The sequence below is a fragment of the Mobula hypostoma genome, chromosome 14 (genome assembly GCF_963921235.1).
Source record: "Mobula hypostoma chromosome 14, sMobHyp1.1, whole genome shotgun sequence".
Lineage (NCBI taxonomy): Eukaryota > Metazoa > Chordata > Chondrichthyes > Myliobatiformes > Myliobatidae > Mobula > Mobula hypostoma.
In genome coordinates this window covers 4,858,924-4,883,697 of record NC_086110.1, presented here as the reverse complement: position 1 = coordinate 4,883,697, position 24,774 = coordinate 4,858,924, and the positions used below count along the sequence as shown (strand labels likewise).

Genomic DNA, 24,774 nt, shown 5'->3' with positions numbered 1-24,774 from the left:
AGTTCTATCTGTCAGTGGGTGCTTACTTAGGCCTTGTGGCATGTAAAATTTTAAATTTCTTTAAATTTTAAATTTCTAGCAGAAATGGGATAAATTTGCCCAGTGCTTTTATTAGCTGCCTTTAGATATCATTGAGTTCATTACCAATAAATTGGTGCACGAGAGATCTAATTTTTTAAAAAATTCCTTGGGAATTGACAGTTGGTTTGGTGTGTCATGGGTATTGAGTATTTCTTCTTAGTTTGCTGTGGTAGAACTAAATAATTTTGCATATGTATTTCTGGTAATGAACTGATTGCCTGTTTGCATTTCTTTAGAGAGAGCGATGGCAGTCTGAAACCCCTGGCCAAGAAGAGCATTGATACTGGAATGGGTTTTGAGCGGCTAGTATCAGTACTACAAGGCAAGATGTCAAATTATGACACAGACTTATTTTTGCCTTATTTTGAAGCAATTCAGAAAGTAAGTTCTGAAAAATGCTCATTTTATGACCTGTGGTTTCAATTTGTGGTTATTACCATTAATCAATTTCTGTTCATACATCATGGCTTTGCTCTCCATGAGAAATAGTAGCAGTAATTCATTCAATTCTTGGCTCCTGCTTAAATATTTATAAGATCGCATCTAATCTTTTGCCTTAGTGCTACTTTTCTTTAATAACCCCATCTCCCTTGATTTCCTTAATATCCAAAAATCTATTGATCTCTGCATTTACCATGTTATGTCTCATAAGGATTGAATACATTTCAATGAAATCACATTTCATTCTTCCAAATTGTAAAGTATGTAGCCCAAGTTTCACTTTGTAGCACAAACCTGTATTTAGCAATCAATCTGGCAATCATTGCCCTCTCTTTATCCAAATATATTCTTCTTTGGGTGGGGAAACCAGATTTGTACCCACTGTTCTTGGTGCCGCCCCACCAGCTTGTCAGTAGTCTGCACCAGCAATTTGGTTGGGAAGACTGGGTGGTACATCCAAATTTCCTGATGCTGGGTGCTTCAAAAGGCTTTAGAAAATATCACTGGATAAGAAAGAACAGGATAGTAACATGTGAGGTCATCCTATTTATAATTGGCTTGAGATTTGACGTTATCAGTTTTTGGAGACACCTGGGTAGCCTTGTAAATCACTGAAAGTTCAAGTCCCATTGCAGCAAGCAGTTCAAAAGGCAAGTAATATATTGTCCCGTATTGCTAGAGGACTTTGATGAAAGACTAATGACCTTCTTGCACTAGAGACTACAGATGTAGAATCTGAAGCAACATTCACAATGCTGGAGTAGCTCACTGGGTCAGATTGCGTCTGAGAGTCGACATTTTGGGTCCAGACCCTTTGTCAGTCTCGACCCAATACCTTGACTATTTCTCTCTATGGATACTGCCTGACCCACTCGGTTCCCCGAAAATATCTAGGACCTTGGTAAGGAGTGAGCCATTCAGGACTAAGGTGAAAAGGAATTTCTTCATCCAGATGGTAATGAATCTTAGAAATTCTCTGCGCGAACATGCTGTGGAGGCTCGGTCATAGAGTATATTCAAGTTAGAGTGTGACATATTGCAAGAAAGTAGCCGTATCAGATGTAATCTTATTGACTGGTAGAACAGACATGAGAGCTTGAATGACCCTGGGCTGTTTTTATTGCTGTATAATTGTAACATAGAATGTCTGTATCTTACTTATTTATTTATTTACTTAGAGGTACCACATGGAATAGGCCCTTTGAGCCACTCCGCCCAGCAACCTTGATTTAACTCAACCATGGGACAATTTACAATGACCAATTAACCTACCCTGTATGTCTTTGGGGAGGAAACTCATGCATTCCATGGGGAGGATGTAGAAACTTACAGAGGACATTGGGATTGAACAGTGAATGCCTCAAGCTGTAATAGCATCAGACTAACTGCCGCACTACTGTGGCACCCCAATTATCATTGTACCCAAGTTCTTTTGTACTAAAGACCAGGGCACAGTGACCTTCCTAATTGTTTGCCACATCAGTTTGACTGTCTGTTGAATTAAACGTGATTGTTTGTAAAAGATTATTTACGATTGTTTTATCAAGTGTTACAGAAATAGAAACTGAACATGAAAGAGGAGCTGAGAGAACAAAGGAAAGACAAAGGAAAAAGCAGCTGTAGCCTTCTCATACTCAATGTTTCAATGATAAGAATTAACCTATAAAATAGCCAGATCCAAGTGGTGTGACACCTGCTACTGAAAACTAACAGGTTTCTAATATCAGAATTGGCATTTTACTTCAAAACTTTTCAGCTTTTCACTTCAAAACACATGATTATATAAGATCCCAATATCGTAAGCAGTATCTAGAAATGAGCCATCTTCAATGGGATCTTACCACTAAATATATCTCTCCTGTTCTCCATTCTCCACTTCCTACAAGGATCACCTACTCTGTGACTCCCGTGTCCATTTGTCCTTCCCAACTGATCTTGAACCCTGGGTTCTTACCCTTTTTTCCAGTCCTGATGAAGGATCTCTGCTTGAAATCTTGACTGTTTATTCCTCTCTATAGATGCTGCCTGATCTGCTGAGTTTCTCCAGCATTTTGTGTGTGTTGCTCTGGATTTCCAGCATCTGCAGAATATCTTGTATTTTAGAAATGAACTTTCCTTACTCCTTCCAAAAAAAATGGCTACAGTAAACTGGTCTTTGTGTTGGATTCTTCCTCCTAATACATACCTGAATTTGCAGATATCATTACTTAAAGGAGATCAACAAGAAGTGAGAAGTTCACTACATTTAACCAACAGTTTCACTGTTGACTTCTTTTAAATCAAAACATGCTGTACTTCAACGCCTTCCTCCATTTTGCAACAATCATATGAGACCAATTTATGTAACTGGTAGCATAGCACAACACTATTACAGCTAGGCCATTGGAGTTCGAAGTTCAATCCCAGCATCCTCTGTAAGAGTCTTTGTACATCCTCTCCCTTGAATGCGTGGCTTTTCTCCGGGCCCTCCCACAGTCCAAAGAGCTACCGGGTAGATTAATTAGTCATTGTAAATTGTTCTGAGATTAGGTTAACGTTAAATCAGGGTTGCTGGGCAGTGCGGATCGAAGAGCCAGAATGGTTCCACACTGTGTCTCTAAATAGATAGATAAAATTCTGTCAGCTGTCACAGTGATGTCCTGTAGATAGTCACAGAACTACTACTTTTACTACTTTCAAATATGGTTCTGTCTGCAATTGGAACCTGTGATTTACATTATGATGGTATGCTTTTGGATCAATTGAGCCATCTGGTGCTTCACTGTCTTCGAGGGAGCTCGGTGAAGTTTGAAGCAGAGTGTGCGGCCTGGAAGCCTGGAGACGGAGTGTGAGTCCGTAATCGATTCCATTGGTTTTTCTCCAACTGAGGCGTTGAGGGCACAAGCCCATGATCGACTCCATCGTTTTTCTCCAGTTGAGGTTTTGAGGGCCCAAGTCATGATCGACTCCATTGTTTTTCTCCAATTGAGGCACTGAGGGCACAAGTCCATAATTGATTCTATTGCTTCTCTCCAATTGAGGTGTTGAAGGCACAAGACCATGGTCAACTCCATTGCTTCTCTCCAATTGAGATGTTGAGGGTGCAAGTCATGATCGACTCCATTGATTTCCTCCAATTGAGGTGTCAAGCAAGGCTGAAGTTGACAAGCAAGTGTTTAGTGCCGTCTGCCTGCTTTTGACCAGTCTTCCTCTCCCTCTCATTAGCTGCTGTTGGAGGAAAGTGCAGGAGTGTTGGGATCCATATTGCAAGCATCATTTGGAGAGGCTCTGGACTCATTTTGGCAGACTTTGAGATCCACGTTGCATGTTTTCCTGGATTCTGGTTACTTTTTTCGCTGATTTTGTGTTGTTGGATTGGGATGATCGATGCGGTCTAGGGTGCTTCAGCAAAGAATACTTTGCCCTGTACCTACAATGGCCTAGTGGCGCAACACTGAACTGAACTAGACTGAATACTACTGGACTCCTGGTTTGATGGTTAATATTCTTATGTGTTGTCTGCTTGCTTTTTGCTGTTCGTGCAATTTGTTACTTTTTCGTGTGTTGGGTGTTTGATGTTTTCATGAATGGATTCCATGGTGTTTCTTTGTTTCGTGACTGCCTGTGGATGACAAATCTCAGACCTCTTAAATCCAGCTATTTTACAGGTTAATTGTTATCACTGGAATATTGTTATCTCTAGTCTGAGGATGAGGCAACCTCGACTGTTTATCCTTTGTTGACTCAACGACTCTTGTTAGTTTTCCATTCTTGTAACACTTAATAAAATGATCCAAGACATCCCTTGCTCTTATGATGTTTTTAAGGTATGTTGGGTAAAGTAGCAAAAATGCTGTAAGGTGCTATTCTGATGCCCCCTTTTTCATGCAATTATATTGTAGTGTTAATTTCTAGTTTACTTGTGTATTCCTAGGGAACTGGTATCAGGCCGTATACAGGGAAGGTGGGAGCTGAAGATGTTGATGGAATTGACATGGCATACAGAGTGCTGGCAGATCATGCACGGACGATAACAATTGCATTGTCTGATGGAGGCAGACCAGATAATACTGGTCGAGGGTAAGTTGGAAAGTAACAAAAATCATGCTGGGTTGTGGAGGATCATTCAAGTTTAAGTTTTAAGTTTAACTGTCATTCAACCAAACACCTAAATACAGACAAATACTCTGGAGTCAAGGTGCAAAGCAAAGAACCGACAGTCACACATAACACGTATAGCACATATAATTATGATGGCAGAAACTGTTCCGTTGTAAAAAAAAAGTAATTAAAATAATAATATAGCCCAAGCCTCTTTGGCTGAATATTGTCCTTGAGCCACATTTCTGCAAGAACCCGCAGCAGTTCCTCATATTGCATGGTGCAGGCACAGATGAACGCAGTCTAGCTTGTCTTCCACTGAGCGAATGCTGGAAGCAACAGCAACGGGAGGGCCCACTTCCCAAACCAGCATTACGCAGCCAGCTCTGGGTGTAGAGGACAAATAATTACACCTTTGGTTGGACTGAAAGAGGGGCTGTGTCCGAGTATGCTACCGCCTTACCAGTTTCCAGTGATTGATGATTCATTGATCGATACATTCAAAATATAAGTAGGCAGATCAGGGTATTAATGGAATGAAGGCATGTGGCGACAGGACAGGGAAATGATACGGAGAAGGAAGGTCATTCATGGACCTGCTGACTGGCATGGGTTTGAAGGGCTGACTGGGCTGGTATGTTCTTTGCAGTGTTCTTGAGTTTTTATATTAAATATCCATTATTTAATCCATTATTAATCCTCAGCAGAGAAGAAGTGCAGTGTCTGTTTCAGATCAATGACATTTTGCCACAGCTAGAACTGGTTAGCAATGAGCAGTTAGAACCAGATAAGAAAGGAAAAGCGGGAAATGAACTGAAGTAGGAGATGTATGATAGTACACAGGCAACAGTGCTTCAGTGGCAAAAATAATATTGCAAACTGAAAAGGAATAAAAAATGAAATTTAATGAAACAAAGGATAGGCCCAATCACAAACAAGAGAAAATCTGCAGAAGCTGGAACACACACAAAATGCTGGAGGAACTCAGCAGGCCAAGCAACATCTATGGAAAGGAGTATAGTTGACATTTTGGGCAGGACTACAGGGGAAAAAAAGCTGCGGAGTAGATTTAAAAGGTGGGGGGAGGGAAGGGAGAAACATGAGAATATAGGTGAAACCTGAAGTGGGGGGGAATGAAGTAAAGAGCTGCCAAGTTGATTAGTGAAAGGGACAGAAGTCCATGGAAGAAAGAAAATGGGGGAGGAGCACCAGGGGGAGGCGATGGGTGGGCAAGGAGATAAGGTGAGAGAGAGAAAAGGGGATGGGAATTCAGGAGAGGGGGAGTGGGGGGGATTACCCAAAGTTTGGGAAATCAATGTTCATGCCGTCAGCTGGAGGCTACCCAAACAGAATATAAGGTGGTGTTCCTCCAACCTAGGTGTGGCCTCATCACAACAGTGGAGAAAGCCATAGATGGACGTATTGGAATGGGAAGTGGAATTAAAACGAGTGGCCACTGGGAGATCCTGCTTTTTCTGGCAGATAGAGCATAGGTGCTTGGCAAAGCGGTCTCCCAATCTCTGTTTGGTCTCACCGATATACTGGAGGCCGCACCAGGAACAGCAGATACAGTAGATGACCCCAGTACACTCATAGGTGAAGTGTTGCCTCACCTGGAAGGACTGCTTAGGGCCCTGAATGGTAGTGAGGAAGGAGATGTTGAAGCAGGTATAGCACTTGTTCCGCTTGCAAGAATAAGTGCCAGGAGGGAGATCTGTGGGGAGGGAGGGAATGGTCACAGTGTATTGCAGAAAGCTGGAAATTGGGCAGGTGAGGGGCTCTTGTAGATCATGAGTATGACTAGGCCCGCTTATCCCTTTTCCTTCCCTTCCCCCTCCCCCAACTCTCATGACCTACTCATCACCTCTCTCTGGTTTCGATCCCTTCCCTCTCTTCTGTGGTCCACTGTCCCCTCCTCTCTGATTCCTCTTCCTTCCGCGCTATGAAGGAGGGCTGCCAGCCAGCTTGTACTCCTTCCCCTCCCCTCACTTTATTTTGGCCCCTCTTCCCTTTTAGTCCCAGCCCAAACTATTTCTCTCCATGGATGTTGCCTGACCTGCTGAGCTCCTCTGTGTGTGCTGTGTGTGGCATTGTACCAGCAGCACCAGAGAAAAGATTGTTGCTGGCTGCTTCTGTATATCACCGCTGTTTTTTAAACATCCAAAACACTAACAAAGCACCTTTAATTTATGATATATTTTGAGACCGTTATCATTACACATTATAAGCAATAGTATGTTGGTGCGAAATGATTGTCAGAGTTGTCTTTTTGCTTATTATAAAAACTTAAACACAGTGAATTGGGCATTAAAGCTTTCAGTGTGATTCTGGTCATAGTAACAGTGCTTTGATACCACTAACACTCCTTCTACCCAGGTATGTTTTGAGGCGGATTTTACGAAGAGCAGTACGATACTCCCATGAAAAGTTGAATGCATCAAAGGGATTCTTTGCATCTCTGGTTGACGTGGTGGTAGAATCTTTGGTATGTACATCATTGGTTATTACTGTGGTTGTATGAGTGTTGATCTTGGCACTGAGTCAGCACATTAAAAAAAAGTGATGTCCTTCTCTAAATGATCCAGCGACAGTTGTTTAGATGTGCTTGTCATGTTGAAAGCTGGTCTGATTTGTCTGTGATTTGTTGACTAGGCTCTTTCAGTCACTGCCCTTGAGCAGAAGGTATTTCCTTTAAGAGTTAGTAGTTTTAGGTAAAGAAAAAAGATTTACTGCCAAGTTTCAAGTATCATCCTGAAACTGCTTTTATTGACCATGTACCTGGCCAGATACTGAAAACCTGTGCTGACCAAGTAGATAGAGTGCTCAAAGACATCTTCAACCCGAGGTCCCCACTTACTTCAAGAGGGCAGCAATGTACCAGTGTTCAAGTTGAGCAGGGTGAGCTGCCTCAGTAGTTACCATATGGTAGAACTCGCCTCTACTGTATTGAAGTGCTTGAAGAGATTAGTTATGGCTAGAATTAACTCCTGCCTGAGTAAAGACCTGGAACCTTTGTAATGTGCCTACCACCTCAAGTCTACAGTGAGCACAATCTCATTGGCACTCAGACAACCAGAAAACATACATCAGGCAGCTACTTATTATTTCCAGCTTGGCATTCAATGCCGTCATTCTGTCAGTACTAATCAACAAACTTCAAAACCTGAGCCCCTGTACCTCTCTCTGCAACTCCCTCCTTGCTGACAATCAACACAGGAGAACCTCAAGGATCAAGCTTGGCACTGCTGTATGTTCATGACCATGTGGCTAAGCACAGCTCAACTGCCATCTATAAGTTTGCCAATGGCACCACTGTCGTTGGTAGAATCTCAGGTAGCGATGAGGAGGCCTAATGGACCCAATACATTGATGCAATCACCGAGAAGGCATGGCAGCAGTTCTACTTTGTTTGGAGAGGTTCATATGTCACCAATCTCTCTTGGATTGGAGAGAATTCTGACTGGTATAGAGTCACCACTGCATGGGATTGCAATGGGCTGCAGATGGTAATAGACTCAGCCAGCTCCACACAGGCACAATCATAGGGTTATAGAACACTGCAGCATAGAAACGGGTCCTTCAGCCCATCTAACCAATGCTGAACCAGTAATCTGCCTAGTCTCATAGACCTGCCCTCCATATCCCTCATCCATGCACCTATCCAAGTATCTCTTAAATGTTGAAATTGCACCCATATCCACCACTTGCTTTGGTAGCTCATTCCACACACTCACCACTCTCTGAGTGAAGAAGTTCCCCCTCATAGAACCATAGAAACTACAGCACAGAAACAGGCCTTTTGGCCCTTCTTGGCTGTGCCGAACCATTTTCTGCCTAGTCCCACTGACCTGCACACGGACCATATCCCTCCATACACCTCCCATCCATGTATCTGTCCAATTTATTCTTAAATGTTAAAAAAGAACCCGCATTTACCACCTCGTCTGGCAGCTCATTCCATATTCCCACCACTCGCTGTGTGAAGAAGCCCCCCCCCAATGTTCCCTTTAAACTTTTCCCCCCTCACCCTTAACCCATGTCCTCTGGTTTTTTCCTCCCCTTGCCTCAGTGGAAAAAGCCTGCTTGCATTCACTCTAACTATACCCGTCATAATTTTATATACCTCTATCAAATCTCCCCTCATTCTTCTACGTTCCAGGGAGTAAAGTCCTAACCTATTCAACCTTTCTCTGTAACTGAGTTTCTCAAGTCCCGGTAACATCCTTGTAAACTTTCTCTGCACTCTTTCAACCTTATTTATACCCTTCCTGTAATTTGGTGACCAAAACTGAACACAATACTCCAGATTCGGCCTCACCAATGCCTTATACAACCTCATCATAACAGTCCAGCTCTTATACTCAATACTTTGATTAATAATTAATCATGTTCTCCTTAAACATTTCACCTTTCACCCTTAACCCATGACCAATAGTTGTAGTCTCATCCAACCTCGGTGGAAAAAGCCCATCTGCATTTACCCTATCTGTACCCCTCATAATTTTGTACAACTCCATCAAATCTCCCCTCAATCTTCTATGTTCTAGGAAATAAAGTTCTAACCTAGTCACCCTTTCCCTCTTGCTCAGCTTGTCAAGACCCAGCAATATCCTTGTAAATTTTTTTTGCACTCTTTCAATCTTATTTACATCATGCCTGTAGGTAAGTGACCAAACCTGCATACAATACTCCAAATTAGGCCTCACCAACATCTTGTACAATTTCAACACAACGTCCCAACACCTGTACTCAATACAATGATTTACGTAGGCCAATGTGCCAAAAGCTTTCTTTACAACCCTAGCAATCTGTGCCACCACTTTCAAGGAATTATACGTCTGTATTCCCAGATCCCTCTGTTCTATCGCACACCTCAGTTCCTTACCCTGGTGAGTCCTCCCAAAGTGCAACATCTCACACTTGTCTGCATTAAATTCCATCTGCCATTTCTCAGCCCATTTTTCCAGCTGATCCAGGTCCTCCTGATAGCTTTGATATCTTCCTCACTGTCCACTACACTCCCCTCCCCCCCGCCCTCCCAAATTTGCTAATTCAGTTTACCACATTATCATCCAATTCACTGATATAGACTAGGGGTCCCCAACCTTTTTTGCACTGCGGACCGGTTTAATATTGACCGGCTGACCAGGGGTGGGGGCGGGGGGGGTGGTGTTCAAGTAGGGTTAAACTCACCTCAATATGTCTTTTACAGTTCGGGTTGCCAACTTTCTCACTCCCAAATAAGGGACACAAGTAGCAGTCAAATCCCAGGACACTTTACCCCCGAAAGACTACCATGACCATGAAGCCTTGCGTGGGCACTTGTGTGCGCATGCGCGTACGTGCTGATCTTTTCCCCACAAATCGGTTTTGCCTTCATCTTCCGGACTTATCATATTTATCATATCATTCCCGCTTTTACTATATGTTAGTGTTATTTTCGGTTTTATGTGTTATTTGGTATGATTTGGTAGGTTATTTTTTGGGTCTGGGAACACTCAAAAATTTTTCCCATATAAATTAATGGTAATTGCTTCTTCGCTTCACGCCATTTCGGCATAAAAGGTTTCATAGGAACGCTGTACCTTAGCGGGGGACATACGGGACAAACCAATTTAGCCCAATATATGGGATATCCCGGCAAATACAGGACAGTTGGCAACCCTATGTTCAAGTTCAACAGTGTGTGACGGGGAATGAGGAAAGGTGCAGCTGACTCATATTGTTTCCTCACAGCCCGGTAGCACATGCTTCGCAGCCCGGTGGTTGGGGACCACTGATATAGACGACAAACATAACAGACCCAGCACCAATCCTTGCAGCACACTAATCACATGCCTCCAGCCAGAAGGACAACCATCTACTACCATTCTGGCATATCTAATCTATTTTACTACCTCATCTTGAATGCCAACTGACTGAACCTCCTTGACCAACCTCCCATGTGGAACTTTGTCAAAGGCTTTGCTAAAGTCCATGTTGACAACATCCACTGCCTTGCCTTCATCAACTTTCCTGGTAACGTCTTCAAAAAAACTCTATAAGATAGAAAAAGGATCTAGTGCTTTCTCAGCCTATATAACATTATCTATTAGGTTAGACAAAAATTTCCAAGGTGACTATCCCTTATCAGTCCATGTCTATTGAAATACTCATACGGTCTGTTAGAATACCTTCCAATAACTTTCTCACTACTGATGTCAGGCTCACCTGTCTATAGTTTCCTGGTTAATTCTTAGAGCCCTTCTTAAAAAACGGAACAATACAAGCTATCCTTCAATCCTCTGGCATCTTACCCTGGCTAAAAACGTTTTAAATATCTCTGCAATATCTGCATTAGCCTCTCACAGGGTCCAAGAGAACACTTTGTCAGATCCCGGGGATTTATCCACCCTAATATGCCTCAAGGCAGCAAACAACACCTCCAGTATAATCTATATAGGGTCCATGACCTCGCTGCTGTTTTGCCTCGCTTTTATAGACTCTTTGTCAGTTTCCTGAGTAAATACAGATGCAAAAAATCCATTTAAGATCTCCCCCATCTCTTTTGGCACCTCGCCTAGATAACTGCTGTGATCTTTCAGAGGACCAATTTTGTCCCTTGCTATTCTTTTGCTCTTAATATATCTGTAGAAACCCTAAGAATTCCCCTTCATCTTGTGTGCTGGAGCAACCTCAGACCTTCTCTTAATCCTCTGAATTTCCTTCTTTAAGTGTTCTCTTGCATTCCTCAAATACCTCATTTGTTCTTACCTGCCTATACCTGCTATGCACCCCCTTTTTCTTAACCAGGGCCTCAATATCGCTCTTAAATCAAGGTTCCCTATGTTCGTTGTCCTTTTTATTATGACAGGAACATAAATCTGTGCACTCAAAAAGTTTCACTTTTGAAAGTCTTCCATTTGCCCAATACACCTTTGCCAGAAAACAACCTGTCCCAGTACAAACTTGGCAGATCCTTTCTGGTGCCATCAAAATTAGCCTTTCTCCAATTTAGAATTTCAGTCTGAGGACCAGTATTATCCTTTTCCATGATTACCTTAAAACTAATGGTATTGTGATCACTAGACGCAAAGTGTTCCCCTACACAAACTTCTGTCACCTGCCCTGTCTCATTCCCTAATACAAGATCTAGTGTCTAACTGGGACTTGTGTGTACTGATTAAGGAACCTTTCCTGAACACACTTGACGTACTATCCCATTCTGCCCTTTTACAGTATGAGTCCTGGAGAATATGTGTAAAGTTAAAATCACCTGTTACTGTAACCTTGTGTTTCCCTGTAATCCCTCTACAAATTTGTTCCTCTAAATCCCAGGTGATCTATAATGTAATCCCATTGTTCCTCAGTTCTACCCATAAAGCGTCACTCGACAAGTTCTTCAGCCTGACCGGACTGAGCACTGCCCTGGCAGTTTTCCTGACTCATAATGCCACCTTTCCCCTTTAATCCCTCCTGCTCTGTCACGTCTAAAACAATGGAACCTGCAGCACTGAGCTCCTGCAACCAAGTCTTGCTAATGGCTGCAATGTCATAGTTCCATGTGACACTACCTCATTATTTGCGCTATTTTTGTATTTCATAGTAATTTTTAAATCTTTGTACTAACGTTCCCTCTTAATTAAGTTTTACAACTGCATAGACCACCCACTGCTCTGAGCATGAAATTTTTACATGGCCTGAAAACTGCGTGGCATTTTCAGTGTTCTTTTTGTAATTGGCATACTGTAAATATTTAGAATGAAATTGAAAAATCACTTCTGATTTTATTTATTAATTGAAGGGTATAATGAAATACAATACAACAAAGAAAATCTTTCACATTTCATAACTTTCTCTGGCCATCTGCGTGGCAACAGAGTGTGCGCGGGAACATTTGAGTTACTGCGTGGCTGCACACCCGTGCAGCTTCAAGTATTTTGCACTGCACTGCTTCTGCAGAATAACAAAGTTCACGTCACATAAATCAGTAATAATAAACTTGATCTTAAAAATTAAATGTGGCTTATCATGTACCATTTTCTTCTCCCTAAGCAACCTATTTACCATAGTGTAAGAGATTCACTTCTAAATCTAAAGAGATGTATAAAGAATTTCAATAGGTACAAAGTACATTTAATGACAGAGAAATGTATACAATATACATCCTGAAATTCTTTTTCTTCACAAACATCCACGAAAACAGAGTAGTGCCCCAAAGTATAGTCATAGTCATAGTCATACTTTATTGATCCCAGGGGAAATTGGTTTTCGTTACTGTTGCACCATAAAAAATAGTAATAAAACCATAAATAATTAAATAGTAATATGTAAATTATGTCAGGAAATAAGTCCAGGACCAGCCTATTGGCTCAGGGTGTCTGACCCGCCAAGGGAGGAGTTGTAAAGTTTGATGGCCACAGGCAGGAATGACTTCCTATGACACTCTGTGCGGCATCTCGGTGGAATGAGTCTCTGGCTGAATGTACTCCTGTGCCCACGCAGTACATTATGTAGTGGATGGGAGACGTTGTCCAAGTACGAATGACAGTTAAATACTTGAATCCCAAAGCCCACCCAACTCTCCCCTCCCACATATAAGCAGCAGAAAAGCAATGATTCCCCCCTCCCCCCACCAGCAAAAAAGCATTGGCACCCCCCACCATGCACTCATGTGCAGCAAAGCACCAGTAAAGATACAGACCTGCAGTACCCCAAAGACCACTCGTTCACCCGGTAATTCAACATACCACAGACTCTCTCTCTCCCTAATAAGGGAAAAAGAGATGACCCCGTTTTACAGCATGAGGGGAGGCATAACAAAGCAACTCGTTGATTTATGGTGTTAAAAGTCTGTTGCATCATTTTTTCCGAGCTCAGGTCTCTGGGCACACAGCCAGCAGCCAGCTCGCTACTTATGATCTTCCGGGTACTCCCACAACGCATCAGGCGGTGGCACCGGCCTCAAGTCCGCCCGCCTCCAGAGCCACAAAAATCCAGCACCTTGAAGGTGCACTAGTCTTCCAGGCCGCATCCTTGGCGTATTGAAACGCGGCCTGTCACGAGGCCCTGAGAGTAGGCCCCATTTCCGCAAAGAACCGAAGTCTGTGTAACTCCAGGTCATGGTCTTCAAAAGAACCTTGAAAAGGGGAAAAAGAGATATCAAAGATAGAAATAGAGCTGTTCCTGAAGATGCAAGCAAAGGAGTTGCCGTTAGGCGCCGTCCTCCTCCTCTGCTCTGCCCATTAATAGCATAACATATGTTTAAAATGACAGGCATGAAGTTCTTGTTATCCACCAGTGACTGATATTAAATAACTGGATACAACCTGTTCTCTCCTTTCTACCCAACACACCCCTCAAACATATACGTGGCCTTAAATATTCTAAAAGCATTAACACAGTTCTTAAATGTATTAACAGATTTTGATACAGAAATGGAAATGATGCTTTTGATACTTGTATTCCATGCATTCAATGATTTTAAAATCACAAGATGCAGCTACGCAAATGAAGACTGCTTTCTGTTAGATCACACAGCAAAGAGCCATGGCACTCTGTGTTTTATTTAAGATGGATGGTTCTGATCCGTAAGAGCGTGGATCCACAGACAGCAAATCGGCAAATTATGCGGACTGAGTATAGTTTGTTATTTTATGTTTAGGGAGATGCATTCCCAGAGCTTAAAAAAGATCCAGATATGTTGAAGGATATTATTAATGAAGAGGAGGAGCAGTTCTTGAAAACACTAAACAGGGGGAGGCGGATCCTTGAGCGGAAGATCCAGAGCTTGACTGATAATAAAATCATACCAGGTTAGTAAAGAAACATTTATTGAACAACAGATTTAAAGCTGGTTCCTGAATTGTGAGTACTTCGGCTTTTCTGTTACTATGAAGCACATTGATGAAGGTGAAGCAATGGATGTGGTGTATATGGATTTTAGTAAGACAGTTGATAAGATTCCCCACGGCAGGCTTATTCAGGAAATCAGGAGGCATGAAATCCAGGGAAGCTTGACTGTGTGGATAGAGAATTGGCTTACTCATGGAAGGCAGAGGGTGCTGACACATGGAGCATATTCTTGCCTGAAGGTCAGTGACCAGTGGTATTCCACAGGGATCTGATCTGGGAAGCCTGTTCTTTGTGATTTTTCAAAATGACAGATGAAGTTGAAAAGTGGCTTAGTAAGTTTGCAGATAAATGCAAAGGTTGGTTGGGTTGTGGATAGTGCAGAAGGCTATCATAGTTTACAACAGGATTGACAGGATGAAGGGCTGTATAGAGAAGTAGCAGATGGAGTTCAACCCAAAAAAAAGTTAGGTGATCACTTTGGAAGGTTGAATTTGAAGGCAGAATACAGGGTTAATAGCAGGATTCTTAGCAGTATGGAGGAACAGAGGGATCTTGGGATCCATGTCCATAGATCCCTCAAAGTTGCTGTGCAACAACAGGATTGTTAAGAAGACATATGGTGTGTTGGCCTTCGTTAGTCGTGAAATTGAGTTCAAGAACCCCTGATTGGACCATGCTTGGAATATTGTATTCGGTTCTGGTCGCCTCATTATAGGAAGGATGTGAAAGCTTTAGAGAGGGTGCAGAGTAGATTTACTAGGATGCTGCCTAGCTTAGAGCACGTTTCTTACGAGGGTAGGTTGAGTGAGCTAGGGCTTTTCTCTTTGGAGTGAAGGAGGATGAGAAGTGACTTGACAGAGGTGTGCAAGATGATGAGAGGCATAAATCAAGTGAACAGTCAGAGACTTTTTCCCTGTGCAGCAATCGCTAGTACAAGGGGACATGATTTTTAAGGTGATTGGAGGGAAGTATGGGGAGGGGGTTATCAGAAGTAAGTTTTTTTTAAACGTGGAATGCCCTGCCAGGGGTAGTGGTCGAGGCAGATGCATTAGGGACATTTAAGAAACTCAGACACATGGTAGAAAAATAGAGGACTATGTAGGAGGGAAGAGTTGAATGATGTTGGAGCAGGTTAAAAGGTTGGCACAGCATCGTGAGCTGAATGGCCTGTACTGTGTTGTAACACTCCATGTTTTATGAAGGTGCAATTCCGTTTCTTCTGAAGGCACTGTCCAAAGCTCGAGCATTGAAATCCCCTACGGTTAACCCATCTTCCCACATTTAAGTAAAACTACTTATAGAGTAAATATAACAAGAGTAATTCAAAAGGGTCAGTAACCAGACACCATTGATTTAAGGTATTGGCAGAAGTACTAGTGAAAAGATGAGAATTTTATTTGGTGCAGAATGTGCTAGTTAAAATGATAGAGGATGGGAATTCACCAATTTTGATTGCTTTACTATGCTTACAGTTGCATGAGCCCCAATCTCTGGAATTGCCTCCTTGCTCTTCTAACTCTTAGCAAAGATGCTCCTTTGAAGCCCACTTGGAGTATTTGGTCACCTCTGCTGTTTTCTGGAGCAGCCCATTTCAAATATTGTCTGACAAAGGTGCTGGGTACATCATGCCACTTTAAAACAGCAGAATGAGGCCAAGTTATTTTTGTGGGGCAGCTGCTAACACTCGTAGAGCTGCAGTAAGCCTAAGCATATATTTCAGGTGGACAAAATGATTTTACTATTGGGGACACAGTAAATTCAGTCATAGTATGAGAACATAATTAAGTTGAATTATAAATTGTTGCATCTGATTTTTTTTTGTTTAAAGATTAGCTCGTACATAAAGACATAAGCAACCCCATTTCTTTCTTTCTGCCTCTTGAGTATGAAATCATGAATTCTCAGGTGCTGTCTCCTGATCTTTTCAGTAATCATTGTTGGCTGAAGGGATATTTCAGGCATTTTTAATCATTTTATAAGGCAAAGGCAAATAAATCAATGCCCAATGCATTTTGCACTTGATTTCTTTGCATGTGATGATGTAGCATGTGATTATATTTTTGTCCCCAGGTGATACAGCTTGGTTGCTTTATGACACCTATGGATTTCCTGTGGATTTAACGGGACTGATCGCTGAAGAGAAGGGACTCCGTGTAGACCTGGAGGGCTTTGAGGAAGAGAAAAAAACTGCTCAAGTATGTTTGTGGGTGCACTGATAATGTTGCAATGCAGATATTGGTTGATTAGCAGCTCTTCATTGCTGTGATTTGTTTATATGAGTTATGCTAGAAAGTTTCTGAACTGTTTTACCTTGAGCTTGTTTTGCAGAAGATGCAAATTGACATTATCTGATGAAGTTGGGTTCCTGAAATATTCCGAGTATATAATCTTTCCACACTGCATCATTTATTTGTGCTGTTCGTATTATTAACTATACTTGCTAAAAAAAATACTAGAATTCTTCAGGTGAAGTTAATTTTGGCCAAGATATATCCTCCAATCATCACTGCTACAACAGATGATCTGGTTGCTAATCTGCACTTCAATGCTTGCGAAATGCTATAAAGCACTGGAATGTCCTGAGGTCAAAATATAATCAAACAAAATATTTTGTATAAATTATTTACCATTCACTGATAAAAGTGCTTTAGTAATTTTGTGAAAGTTATTTCTTGACAATGGCAGATATTTGTTAACTTTTGAAGTTAAGGTGTTTGGAAAAAGCAATGGATATAAGTTTGATTTCAGAATTTAGGAGAAGTTTGGATGAGTACTTGGATGGAGGGGATACGGAGGGCTTTGGTCCAGATGCAGGTTGATGGAACGAGGCAGAATGATAGTTTGGCAAGGAGTAGATGGGCTGTAGGGCCTGTTTCTGTGTCTCCTGACTCTATGGCTCTAAAGGATTTGCCAGGGGTTGCTCAGAAGAAAATAAAGTTGTTGTGTAGTGTGAGGAAAGGTGAGAATTTATCTAGAAATCATCCATATTTATAAATAAACCCCTGCAAATTGTTGTATATTGTAATCGGAATGATTTGTGGACTACTTGAATACAAAACTACAAACAGCATGTTGTGGAGCAACGTTGAGCATTTTTAAATAGGTAATTGTACTGTGGACCTAGCTGGAAGGAAGCAGCAAGAAGCAGGACTTATCCTGATTTGACTGTATTGAAATGCGTGCAGCTTTTGGGGAAATGTTCGCTGCCCCCTTAAAGAAAGGGCATGGGATTGGAGCTGTACTTGGTAACAAATGATCAAGTTTAACATGAACTGAGTTTCAGAAATAGCCATGATTAGGTTGGTTAATTTTAAGGTCAAATTATACCCGGTGAGTTAATATTTAAAACACTCTAATTATACCAGAGTTTGGCCAGTAGAGGGTAATCTCTGCAGTCAGCAAGCTGAATCTAAGGTATTTCCCTGACTCTTAACTTTGCCTTGACTCATTTACAGAACACCTCATCCGGATTTAGCTACTCCAGCACTGCCTTGGCCAGCGTATCATTTTGCTTCAAGAAATAGCACACTCAAAACTGGTACTCTTACCCCAACTTAGCACATGGTTTTCACTGTGAAGCCTCTTAACCTATGTTGATAATAGCTCGGTTTAAAAATTTCCATCTGTTTTTAAATCCCATTTGCTTCAAAAAGGCAACAATTATACTAGTGCCGAAGAAGAATATTGTGAGCTGCCTTAATGACAATTGCCCAGTAGCACTCACATCTACAGTGATGAAATGCTTTGAGAGGTTGGTCATGGCTAGACTGAACTCTTGCCTCAGCAAGGACCTGGATCCATTGCAATTTGTCTATCACCGCAATAAGTCAACAGCAGATGCAATCTCAATGGCTCTCCACACAGCTTTAGACCACCTGGACAACAACATGCTGTTCATCAACTATAAATCAGCATTTAATACCATCATTCCCACAATCCTGATTGAGAAGTTACAGAACCTGGGTCTCTGTACCTCCCTCTGCAATTGAATCCTTGACTTCCTAACCGGAAGACCGCAATCTTTACAAATTGGTGATAACATATCCTCCTCGCTGACGATCAACACTGGCACACCCCAAGGGTGTGTGCTTAGCCCACTGCTGTACTCTCTCTCTCTCTAGAGCAGTGGGCTAAGCACACACCCTTGGGGTGTGCCAGTGTTGATTGTCAGCGAGGAGGACATGTTATCACCAATTTGTAAAGATTGCGGTCTTCCAGTTAGGAAGTCAAGGATTCAATTGCAGAGGGAGGTACAGAGATTAAAAAAAACTGTGTGGCTAGGCATAGCTCAAATACCATCTATAAATTTGGTGACGATACAACCATTGTTGGTAGAATCTCAGGTGGTGACGAGAGGGCGTACAGGAGTGAGATGTGCCAACTAGTGGAATGGTGTCACAGCAACAACCTGGCACTCAACATCAGTAAGACAAAAGAGCTGATTGTGGACTTCAGGAAGGATAAGATGAAGGAACACACACCAATCCTCATAGAGGGATCAGAAGTGGAGAGAGTGAGCAGCTTCAAGTTTCTGGGTGTTAAGGTCTCTGAGGATCTAATCTGGTCCCAACACATCGATGTTGTTACAAAGAAGGCAAGACAGCGGCTATACTTCATTAGGAGTTTGAAGAGATTTGGCATGTCAACAAATACACTCAAAAACTTTTGTATTTGTACTGTGGAGAGCATTCTGACAGGCTGCATCACTGTCTGGTATGGGGGGCTACTGCACAGGACCAGAAGAAGCTGCAGAGGGTTGTAAATCTCGTCAGTTCCATCTTGGGTACTAGGCTATTAAGTACCCAGGACATCTTCAAGAAAGGCAGTGCCTATTATTAAGGACCTCCAGCACTCAGGACATGCCCTTTTCTCACTGTTACCATCAGGAAGAAGGTACAGAAGCCTGAAGGCACACACTCAGCAATTCAGGAACAGCTTCTTCCCCTCTGCCATCCGGTTCCTAAATGGCTGTTGAACCCTTGGACACTATCTCACATTTTTTAATATTCTGTTTTTTGCACGTTTTTAATCGATTCAATAAACATTTACTTTAATTGATTTAGGTATTTATCTATTATGATTATTTTTTTTTCTCTTCTGTATTATGTATTGCATTGAACTGCTGCTGTTAAGTTAACAAATTTCACGTCATGCGCCGGTGATGATAAACCTGATTCTGATTCTGACACGGTCTTCCCTCTCCCTGTCCATGTAATTTCTTTTAGTGCAACAGTCTCCACACTTCTACCTCATTACATACCCCTAATTTTCATTTCTCCAGTTATCAACGGTGCCTTCTACTGCGTTAACTCTAGAATTGTACTCCTGAGTTCTCGCCATCTGATCCTCTCTTCAGCGTCTTCTATAGAATGTACATCTACTTGTTATCTATCTTGTCATACCTCTTTGTGATTTGCTGTCAGATTTTATTTTATGTAAATATATGAATAGCCTTTAGATATTTTCTAATAATGCAAATTGATGTTATTGAAAACATCTGACCCACAATAGATTAAACAAAATTAAAATTGATAGAAGTAAATTGCAGAGATGCTGCAGGATGAGAATGAAGGTATTACCCATACGGATAGAGGAAGAATTGCGGAACAGAATATGCTCAGGAAAAACGTTGTATGCAGAGCACGTTTGTAACATAAGAAGAACTTTTTCACAGTAGTACTGTTCTGTTAGAAACTGTTGGAAAAGAGGTGGAAATTGCAAGTTGCTAGATTGAGTATAAACAGAAACAAAAAAAAACTGAAGGTGCTGAATCTCTGAGATAAAACCAGGAAATGCTGAAGATACTTGGGTCAATAGAAAGAGTTGACATACGAGGAGCACTAGATGACCCTGGGCTTGTACTCAGACGATGAAAGGGGCCTCTTTGAAACCTATTGAATATTGAAAGGCCTAGATAGTGGATGTGGAGAGGATGTTGCTTAGAGTGGGGAGTCTAGGATCAGAGGGCACATTTTCAGACTAGAAGGATATCTCTTTAGAACAAAGATTAGGAGAAATGTCTTTAGCCAGATACCTGTGGAAGTCAAGTCGTTGAGTATATTTAAACCAGAGGTTGATTGGCTCTTGATTTGTAACGGTGTCTAAAGGTTACAGGGAGAAGACAGAGAATTGAGGTAGTGAGAGATAAATCAGCCATGATGAAATGGCACAGCAAACTCAATGGGCCAAATGGCCTATTTCTGCTCCTGTCTTATGGTTGGTCAGCATTTGTAGGACAAAAAGCTCTTCAACAATGGTGCCTCACTTGCTAAATACTTGCAACATCTTGTGTTTTTATTTGAACATTAAGTCGACTCAGTGATTCCTTCGAGCTTCTGCAAAGTTATAAATGAGCCGTGTACTTTCTAAATGTAGCTACACAAGGGCCAACCCAAGTTCACATGAGGTGATCAAAAACTGAAAAGATGCATTGCACTAATCCCAATATGTAAGGAGGGTTTCAAAGGATTTGTAAGGCTCTGATGATAATGGTATTATTAGATATTTGGGGAAAGTAAACAAATTGAGAAGAGGATAACCTGACACCACTTAAACGCTGGTGGGAACATAAACTGAGAAGCATAGGTCTGTTAATCTTCTATTCAGTATGTTTAAAAACATATATTAAGTTTATGAGAAGGAAACTTAAAAACTTTATTTTCCAGCAATAAGAAGTCCAAGGAGAGGAAGATTCTGTCTATTCAATCTTCTTAATGCATTTAAGGAAGTAATTTCTAAAAGGCACTGTGAAAAATATTGCATCTTGTTTGTCCAATATCTCGCATATTTTTTGCTGTTTATCTAGCATAGCGGTGATGTTGACCTATTGATATCCACTGTTTTTTTTAAAATAAAAAATCATACCTGTGCTTTGTGCTTTTGCAAAATTGACATTGATGTTTTAACCCTGCAGCTGAAATCTCAAGGGAAGGGTGCGGGTGATGATGATCACATCATGCTAGACATCTATGCAATTGATGACTTGCGTGCTAAAGGGTTGGAAGTCTCTGATGATTCACCGAAGTACAACTACAAGTCAGATGACAGTGGAAACTATGGTAACTTCTGCTTTATTGCTTTAAGTTGGCTTCCTCCCACATTTCAAAGTTATATGGTTAGGGTTAAGGGCCAGAAGCATAGTGATGATTTGTCTCAAACAACCCATTTCACCATATGTCTCGATGTACATGTGACAAATAATGCTAATTTTTTTAGGAGTCTACTTTCAACTATCTGATTTGGAATACTTCGGAAAGTGAAATGGGAAAGATAATGTGCCCACTGTGATGATGTGTTGCAAACTTTTCAGTAGAAGAGCTGCTCTTAATGGGGTTCGATAGTTTGCTTGTATTTCACTGATGTTTGTTGTTCCCTATTGAATTTTGCTGTCAATAACCTTTCTCTACAGCTTTTGAGTCTATAGAGGCCACGGTGAAAGCGATCCGTAGGGAGAAAATGTTCGTGGAGGAGGTGAAAACGGGTCAGGATTGTGGTGTGTTGCTTGATGCCACCTGCTTCTATGCTGAACAAGGTGGACAAATTTATGATGAGGGCTACTTGATAAAAGAAGATGACAGCAGTGAAGATGTAAGGAGCTTTTACTTGCTATTTCCACTTTTAGCGAAAGTTCTCCTTAGTAGCTAAATCATCTTTGCCTCACTCCGAATGGAACAGGACTATTTCCCTTGCTCTTGTGTACATCGTTGGTCCTCAATTTAGCCTTAAAGTTCATGTGGACCCACTGTCATAAGTATCCTCTAGTTTACCAAATGACCAGGAGCTGACCTGTTGTCATTGGTGTAGTAGTTAGTGTGACGCTATTGTAACTCGGCATTCCGGAGTTTAGAGTTCAATTCCGGTGCCATTCTGTACCTCCTCCCCTGGAATGCACGGTCCTCTGGCTTCTTCCCACAGTCCGAAGACATACCAATCATTGTAAATTGTCCTGTCATGAGGTTAGGGTTTGTCAGGGCTTGCTGGGGTAGCAGCACTGGAAGAGCCTACTCTGTGTTGTATCGTCAAGTAAATAAAAGCCAGGAGTATCTGAGCAGTTTGGGGGCTGCGTTTGACTGTTGTAATCAGCCATAGCTAGATAGTGATATGGATACTGATGGAGAATTGGATGTAGAATTTTGTATTTGAACTTCCCTCCTCATGTTTATCTTGAGGGATGAATTATTGGTTTGGTCCAACGTGGCTGTCATCATTGGGGGGAATGTTTGAAACATGCAGAATTGTAGCTGACTGTAATATTGAAGCAGGTTCACGGGTTTGGCAAGTGAGCCAGAGAACACTGACTGTGAATCATTTATTTACAAGCAGTAAAAAAAATTCAACCAAATATCTAAGTTCCCCCAAGTTACACAAATTACCCAATTAAATATTCAACAGATACTTAAGTTAAAAGCAAGAAGCGTACCTTCCCATTGGTTCTGAGGACAAAGGGAAAAAGAGAGTGAACCTTTTGCGTATGTTACTGTTTATACCCCCAGGGTGTTTGAAACTGGACACTAGGCATCAAGCCAAGCAACGGGAAGAGCAGCTGCTTTCAATGGCAAATAAGCCACAACCCCACAAAACAGACTTTTGTTTCATAACACCCTTACCAAAGTGCACAAACAAACAATGCCATTAACCTCTATGTCCAAGCTTTTATTTTACATTCATGGATATGAGAGCGCTCAGTCGAACTTGTACCACTAAATTCATTTCATTGTACTTCCACAGAAAACTGAGTTCACAGTGAAAAATGTACAGGTACGAGGCGGTTATATCCTACACATCGGAACAGTTTATGGACATCTCAAAGTAGGAGATAAAGTTCATCTGTACATAGATGAGGTAATACCTTTTTAATGTTTAAAATTTCATTATTATTCCCCACCTTGTAACCCCTTCCCTTGCAATTACTGGGATTTAATGTCTGACCTTTTGCCACCATGCTATTTGTCCTTTGGGGACCCCAAACCCTCCCAGGTGAATCCAACCTTCCTACTTCCAGTTTACTATACTGCCTACTCATGATGTGGCCTCTTTTAGTCTGAGAACCCCAGATGCAAATTGAGTAATCACCCTGACAGATTCTTCAGTTCACTGTCACTATTCTGCCTGACCTCGTCCTTGCCTATCTGCCTGTTGCAGATGTATCTATCTGTCATCTCATTGGTGGAAGTAGCCACGGGACAGTGCTTGTAGAGGCAAAGTCCTGTCATCGCACTAAGGGCACCCTCTATCCTGTTTGTGGCACTGAGATTGTACTAAGCGGGATATACAAGGAATACACCTAGCAGTTCATAATTGGCCACGCATGAGGTATTGTGGGCAATTGCCACAACAGAAATGTACACCACTATAGTCCATCACATTGTGGCCCTGCAGATCTGTCACTGCCATTACTGTCAAACTAGGGCATGAAGCTGCATCATGTGTGCTAAGGAAACATACAACAGACAGGCTAATTCAGACGTAACAACAGAATTGGGCCAGTTGGCCCATCAGGTCTGCTCCTCAATGCCATTCTCCAGCCTTCTCCCTGTAACCTTTACACCCTGACTAATCAAGCACCTATTAACCCCCACTTTAAATATACCCAGTGACTGCCTCCACAGATTCACCAATTCCTCCTCGTCTGTTCTAAATAGACATCCCTCTATTCTGAGGCTTTGGCCTCTGGTCCTAAAATTCACCCACTATTGGAAGCATCCTCTCCACGTCTACTCTATCAGGTATTTCAATATTCAATAGGTTTCATGAGATCTTTCGCCCCCCTCCCCCATTCTTCTAAATTCAAGTGAGTATAGCCCCAGAACCATCAAATGCTCCTGAAATGTTAACCCTTCCATTCTCATGAACCTCCTTTGGTCCCTCTCGAATGCCAGCACATCTTTAGATAAGGAGTCCAAAACTGCTTACGATACTCCCAAGTGTGCTCTAGCCAATGCCTGATAAAGCCTTAGCATTACTACTTGATTTTGTTCTCTGGTTCTCTCGGAATGAATGCTAACGTTGTATTCGCCTTCCTTACCACCGACTCAGCCTGCAAGTTAACTGTTAGTTGTTCTGACAATCAGCCAGTCAGAACAAAGCCCTGTTCCTGCATGCTAGGCTCAGTGGTGTTGGACTGATTAATTGGCCAGTCTATTGAGTACAATTCATATTGCGATTCTTGATTATTCAGGGCATCAAAGGCTACAGGGAGAAGGCAGGAAAATGGGGTTGAGAGAGAGAATAGATCAGCCAGGATGGAATGACTGAGCAGGCTTGATGGTCCAAATGGCCTAGTTCTACTCCAATATTTTATGGTCTAATATCCTGAAGTACCTACTTGACTTGAAAGTT

At 41.8% G+C, this 24,774-nt stretch overlaps 1 protein-coding gene across 1 annotated transcript in view; it reads left to right on the top strand.

Moving 5' to 3' along the window:
* aars1 (alanyl-tRNA synthetase 1) overlaps positions 1–24,774 on the top strand; it is a 62,689-nt gene that overhangs the window by 19,790 nt on the left and 18,125 nt on the right. The window contains exons 6-13 of the mRNA XM_063066608.1: positions 318–462; positions 4,436–4,581; positions 6,979–7,087; positions 14,246–14,396; positions 16,507–16,631; positions 21,350–21,494; positions 21,845–22,023; positions 23,164–23,277. Of these exons, the coding sequence (XP_062922678.1) occupies positions 318–462; positions 4,436–4,581; positions 6,979–7,087; positions 14,246–14,396; positions 16,507–16,631; positions 21,350–21,494; positions 21,845–22,023; positions 23,164–23,277 (1,114 nt within the window). The remainder of the gene's footprint in view (positions 1–317; positions 463–4,435; positions 4,582–6,978; positions 7,088–14,245; positions 14,397–16,506; positions 16,632–21,349; positions 21,495–21,844; positions 22,024–23,163; positions 23,278–24,774) is intronic.